Genomic DNA, 6,332 nt, shown 5'->3' with positions numbered 1-6,332 from the left:
TTTATCAATTAAGTATTCACATTTTTTTAATTACAAATAGGAATCATGGTCTTTTATTAAAATTTCAATAATTTAATATATGTAATTATCATTAACGTTCTTCTAGGTTCCTAATTGTCATTTCCCCTAATGCTAATTTTATAGTTTAACCGCATAACCTTATTTTTCTTCCAAAAAAAAAAAAAAGACGTGCCTGCAGGTCCAAAATATAGATGTGATTGGGGAAAAATATATTAATAAACATTTTTATTGTGAAAATTCATGACTGAATTTGCTGAATATTTTTACTTTCCATTAGAACGTAGGGATTTCATAATTTAAAGAGCGATAATATTTACTTTTTTATTTTTTTTCTCAACTTTTCTTTCCGTTCAAATTGAAGATAGATGAAACTCATTGTGCAAGCACTATTTACAATGATAAGGATGAACTTCATGTGGTTTGCTGGAACTGCTCTACAAGAATAAATCCACAGTACTTTTCTTTAGCCTGCTTTAGCGTGATGATGCTCATTTGGATTCTCACTGGACCATTCAATCAACATATAGCATCATTGAATATTTACCGTCTTTTGCTTCAACAAGTTGCTCAAGCAGTCTGCAGGACCAAAAGTGCGACATTGAAACATGATGTCAAATCACTTCCGCGAGCTTACCAGGCTTTATATGTAATTTTTTTTCTTTTTAAAAATATTTGCTCTAGATTAAAAAAAAAAGAAAGAAAACTATTATGTACAGGCAGTACACTCAGTACTAAATAAGAATACGATGAAATATGAATAATTAAATAGATGATGCTCTAAGCTCAAATCCTCCTTCAAAGATTCAAATAAAACTCAAGTTCAGAGGAAAACTCTTGTATGCTATTCAGTGAGATAGTACATGTACAATCTATCAGTTAAGTATCTAATGGCTATACAACAGGGCTTCAGTTATCACAAGCTAACCAAATGTACAACTCCTGACCAAATTAAAAAAAAAAATGCAATGAAACCCTAAAAATTCATGAAATCAATATAACCAGTGAGGGAAGAAAGGAGACACCACACAATTCCAAAATCAAACATATATTCGTAACTTGCAATAGATTTTATATTAAATATATTGAATCCAAATATCTATACATATACATATAATATATATATATATATATATATCTATTTTATATATTTATATTAAGAGCATGAAGCCATTTGACTAATAAAGAATACTGGTGGGCTTATATCGGGTTCCATTAAGAGCATGGAAAAGAGGCTAGTTGATTAGTAATTCCTCCAAAGACGTTAAGTACCATGAAGAACTGTGAAGAATCAAGAGTGCGCTAAAATCAAAATTTTGGAGCCATTGAGAAAAGAATAACAGTAGTGTTTACCTTAACATTATCTCGTGTATTTGGATTTGACCTACAATTATTAGTCAACATTCAAATAACTGCTACAAAATGCACTTCTTTCTTTCTCCTAGGACAACCCTATCGTTAACGTCCTCTTCCAATTCAATAATACAAAAATGAAAAGCTGCAATAAATAAGCCATTCTTTCCTCATCCTGCCTCGGCTAACGATCTAACACCATCCGGTAATGTACATACAGGGATTCTCTCCAAAAGGATGGGGTATAAGATTTGCCGATTTTCTTAGATTACTTCTTGGAGATAAATAACAAGATCTGCAACAAGGAAAACACCTCTAGATTGATACAAAGAGTAGATCGAGGATCACGCAGCATGATTTCAAGGAAAAGCATGAGATGAAACCTTTTGTTTTACCAAAAAACAAAAGAAAGATGAAGCCTTGTAGAACTTTCTTTTAATACAAGGCCATGGTAAAAACCATGCAGGGACCTTATAGAACATTAATGCTCATACATTCCACCCCATGTGTGTGTGTGAAGCAGAATGACTAGGAAATGTGAACCAAAATGAATGCATTACTACCCGTCTGAAAGTAAGTGGCATCAAGGCATGCGAGGGACGAAGGTAACAATTCAAAATTTGTGCACGCCAGTAAAATGTTCCAAAACTTACAATTTTAAGCATAATCCATGCTGTAATCAATATTGAATAGGATGTCTCGACGGGCTTCTGAACCCATTCGAATGTTCAGAGAGTTGGCAAGGGACTGAACTCTGTCATCACTCTCATAGTCCATTTCTCGCATGCATCGCCTTCGAACCTTTTTTAACATCTCTTTTGTAGGTTCAAATCCAGCAGCCACCTACCAGCAAGTTTAATATAGGTTATTAATCGCCTAAAAAATCACCACATTATTACAAAACTAAAAATAAATTGCACTAACCATATCATCAATTACAGCTAGAGCATCTTTGGCATTTCGGTTCATGAGATGGGCATCCACAAGAAGAGAATATGACATTGCATTTGGCTTTACACCCAAGCTCACAACATGCTCAAACACCTTAGTTGCTTCATGTGTCTGCTATGAGAAAACAAATTAATAGGTCTTCACAAGTCACAGGTGTTCGCAGCCTGTGGTCCCGAACCACATGGCACATAAATATAGAAAATAGGAAAAAGTGGACACCAAAAAGCAAAATATGTTTATCCCTTCATACATCAATTCAAATTATAATGCAGTGAATCAGTATAACTGCTAATAAAGTTCTATCGTTTTCTTTTTCCCTTCCCTACCCCTCACCCTTCCACTAGTAGGGGCCAATTTGAGGGGTAATTAAAAAGTATATAAAAAATATCCTGCATGCAAGACCCAGGTAAAAATATTTTATGGCATTTTTATTTTGGGGATGGAAGAAAGGATGGGGTAAATGAGTCACCACCTTTTTGAGCTTTCCAAATGCTTGCATCAGTGCATTATATGAATGAATATCAGGTGTCAATCCAAAAGAGGATCCGATTGCTTCAAAAGTTTGGTATGCGCGATCAAGGTCCCATATGTTTGCACAACCTAAAATGATGCAGTTTAGAGCAGCAACAGATTTATAAGGAGTCTCTGCTCGGCTCAAACTTTCCAGTTGAAAATAAACCTGAATTATATGAATTAATGTGATTAGATGACACTGCACTTTAATATACCATTCTAATGAAATAAGTAGATCACATGTAGTAGCCAACTTAATCAAAGATGCATGCAGACTAAGAGTTTCAAAATAAGTGTAATTGCAATAAACTAACAAAAATTTTTCTACACATTAAGCTCCCAACAAAAAGAAAAAGCAAAACCCAATAAATAACATAAAACATCACAATGAGGTTGAAGTAGAAATAAATTGTAAAGTTTAGTATTATTGATTAAAAATCTTCACCCAAAAGAAAGACATACTGAATCCAAAGTCTCAAATCCCTTCTTGGAGCATGCCACAACCAATGGATGTAAAGAAGTAAAGGGGGAGAACATTTCTTCAGCTTCTTGACTGCAATCTCCATAGGCTATCTCAAAGTCATGCAACGTACAAAAAGCCCTTTGTAAGTTCCCCATTGATGCAAGGGCATTTATCTTCCCGAGATAAGATTCAGGATTCGGAGCCTTTCTTTGACGCAATGAGCGACGTAAAATAGTCCATGCTGCATCTAGCAGATTAGAACTATAGGTCCTACCAGCAGTGGCTAGAGCTGACACAACTAAACCTTCATCTACAGAAAGCAATGCAGCAGGTCGTGCCTGCTCACCCCTTGCAATCCACATAGCCATAAACTCCAGGGCAAAGAAAGCTAGCTTGCTATTGTCATGCTGCATTGCAGTTTCAGCTATTAAATAGCACACATTCCATGGAGGGCAAAGAGCTTTGTTCTGATCCATTGTCTGGAAAAAGCAACAAGAAAAGCATTACACAGAAAACACATCAACTTATGAGTAGTACATCCAATAGAACAAAACAAATTATCTTGAGTATAAAAAAATTGATTACTTACCTTGCACTTTTCAATTATCGCTGCCAAGGTATCTAGCCTACCCTTACTGATACAAATATTTACACAATTAGTAAACACATTCATTGACAACATATAACTTGATTTCAAAGCCAAATCTATATATTTCAGTGCAGCATCAATTTGGCCAGTCAAAAACAGCATTCCAATGACCAAGTCATATGATTCATTATCAGGGCGAGATTCATTTCCAGTCAGCAGCATCCTGATAATAACAGAAAATTTTGACACGTTACAAAAAATCTAACACATTTGCTCAGTATACGCACATAGAAATAATAGTTGCATCCATGATGAGGAGAAAAAAATAAAATGTATGGAGCAAGTTTTTATTTGCACCATCATCAAACACAGTGCATGAGTTTTGGAAGATCCTGAGTATTGTAGGTAAAATACTACAACTGATGCACAAAATGGAAATGTCACAAAGAAACAACAGTTCATAAGCTAAATCTGCTTATCAATGATATGTAAGCGCTCTTCTCCACGGAGTCACATTCATTGAGTACGTTTGTATGCATGTCAACATATGCTAGAAACAAATCACTGCTTAAATATGCCTTTTCACGTCTAGATATATATATATATATATTTGCTGTCACAACGTATGCACAACTTTTTTCTTGCCAACTTCAATTAGAACTGAATGTTCAGTGCTGCTAGAGAGTATCTGCACAACTACTGGTTATTGGATAAAGCAGTCGTTTCTCATCTAATGTGATGCTGTCCACTGGTCATAAAGGTTCTATATTAATTTACAGACATTGTTGGTTTTGAAACTCCAATCCGATACTACTAATCCTACTTGTAGAAATTGAGTTTGAGCAAGACTAGTTGTAACAGTCATAGAAAACCACATTTTCAATCATTTCTTATCTATACAAGCATCCCCATTGTTAGATAATGCTTGACAAATTTACATGCACCCGTCGTCATTTGCGAAATTCAACAAGATTTATCAGCTAACCGTTCCAGCAACTTCTTAGCAGCTTCAGTCTCCCTGGAGTGGTACATTGCTTTAAGCACCAAATTGAACGAAGCAGTGTTAGGTGTGATATCAAAATTCTCCATTCCAGCTAGCAAGTCAAGTAGCTCCCCAGCAGAAGCACCAATCATCAAGTTCGCTCTCAGATAATGATTATACAAATTCACATCAGGCTTATTCGGCTTCCCACTCTTGTCCAATGACTTAACCCAAGACTCGAACAACTCTTTGATAGCAGCCCATTCCTGAGAGGCCATCCAATCACCAAACTGATCCATCAAGCTCTTAACATCAAATGTCTGAGCCATTGCTTGGATGCGATGACCGGGTACTAGGTTAAGAAAACCCAGCGGAATCACTGACTGGGTTGCAGAAAGTGGAATTGGGCTGCGCCAATTCTCATTGTAGAGAGGACTACCGGAGGCCGGGTTCGGAGGGAGCGGGGCTGGAGCGGGTGGCGCCGGTGACTCTGCGAGTTGAGGCTCCTGAGAGAGGAATGGGAAGGTGGCAATCGTCTTCACGGATGTGTTAGCGTAGTTAGAGTGAAGCGTTTTGATCAGAGACCGCGTGCGAGCAATGATTGCCATTTGCAACGCCATTGATTGAGCTTCGATGGTGGCTTAGGGTTTTCTGCTTCAGTTCAGTTCACCTCGGAATCTAGTCGTTCATTGTCTCTGGATCGGGAAGGCACGGGGGTGATATTGGAATTTCATTGACACACATTAAATATGGAAAATTTCTTCGGAGAATAATTGGATAATTGGCTAAAGTATACATTTCTTATGACTCAAACGCTATTAATTTTAAATTATTATTTTTTTTTTCAATCATTATGATTTAAAAAATTAAATTTATATATTAATATTTAAAATATTTTATTACTATATAAAAATTTAATGTAAAAATTTCTTATTAATAAAACTAATCGTGTTAGTATTAAAAGATTTAAAAAATATTTTATAAAATAAAATTTTATATAAATTTGAATGACTGAAGTTGCAAGAAAATAATTACATGTCATGTTGGGCCGTAATTTTCTAGCAAGGTCCAGCGTCTAATGGGCTTCGTGACAATATTTTTGGTAAAACACCATTGAAACTCTTGGCAACAAATGTTTTCCAGCAAAACTGTATCAGGTTGTTTTTCAATATTCTACAAAAAAATTTGTTTCTCAATAATAAAAAAAAAGGCTTTGAACACGGGTGGGTCCAGCGTGTCATAACATATGAATTAATATTTAAATTTTTATTAAAAAATTTGTTTACATTTAATGTCTAATCATATTATAAATAAAATTGATTTCAAAAAGAAAATATTTGTACATGATAAAAATGGTTCAAACAAAAATTTTGAACAATTTTTTTTTTTAAAGATTAGTTCTAAGCATGGGTGTTTAGGGTTATACTCGTCCGATCGACCAATTCCTATCTCATTCATGTTGG

The 6,332-nt window shown here is 35.2% G+C and overlaps 1 protein-coding gene across 2 annotated transcripts; it reads right to left on the bottom strand.

Moving 5' to 3' along the window:
- Window positions 1-316: 316 nt before the first annotated feature.
- Window positions 317-5,597, bottom strand: LOC129310470 (pentatricopeptide repeat-containing protein At1g26460, mitochondrial). 2 transcript variants are annotated; one of them, XR_008593120.1, is made up of 8 exons: window positions 4,873-5,597; window positions 3,888-4,110; window positions 3,298-3,777; window positions 2,795-3,001; window positions 2,296-2,433; window positions 2,025-2,214; window positions 1,372-1,666; window positions 317-597 (listed from the first exon to the last, which is right to left on the bottom strand). XR_008593120.1 is itself a non-coding variant. In XM_054952319.1 (7 exons), the coding sequence occupies exons 1-6, from the start codon at window positions 5,487-5,489 to the stop codon at window positions 2,029-2,031; spliced, it is 1,851 nt and encodes a 616-aa protein (XP_054808294.1). In that variant the 5' UTR covers window positions 5,490-5,597; the 3' UTR covers window positions 1,344-1,666; window positions 2,025-2,028. The 2 variants fall into 2 exon arrangements, 1 of the variants encoding a protein (XP_054808294.1); XM_054952319.1 differs by lacking the exon at window positions 317-597 and having other exon boundaries at window positions 1,344-1,666.
- Between the last annotated feature and the right edge of the window lie 735 nt (window positions 5,598-6,332).

This window comes from Prosopis cineraria, unplaced genomic scaffold, assembly GCF_029017545.1.
Source record: "Prosopis cineraria cultivar Desert tree isolate PC_DT_omini unplaced genomic scaffold, ASM2901754v1 PC5, whole genome shotgun sequence".
Lineage (NCBI taxonomy): Eukaryota > Viridiplantae > Streptophyta > Magnoliopsida > Fabales > Fabaceae > Prosopis > Prosopis cineraria.
Note: the sequence above shows the minus strand (reverse complement) of the source record. Positions and strands in the feature narration are given on the sequence as shown.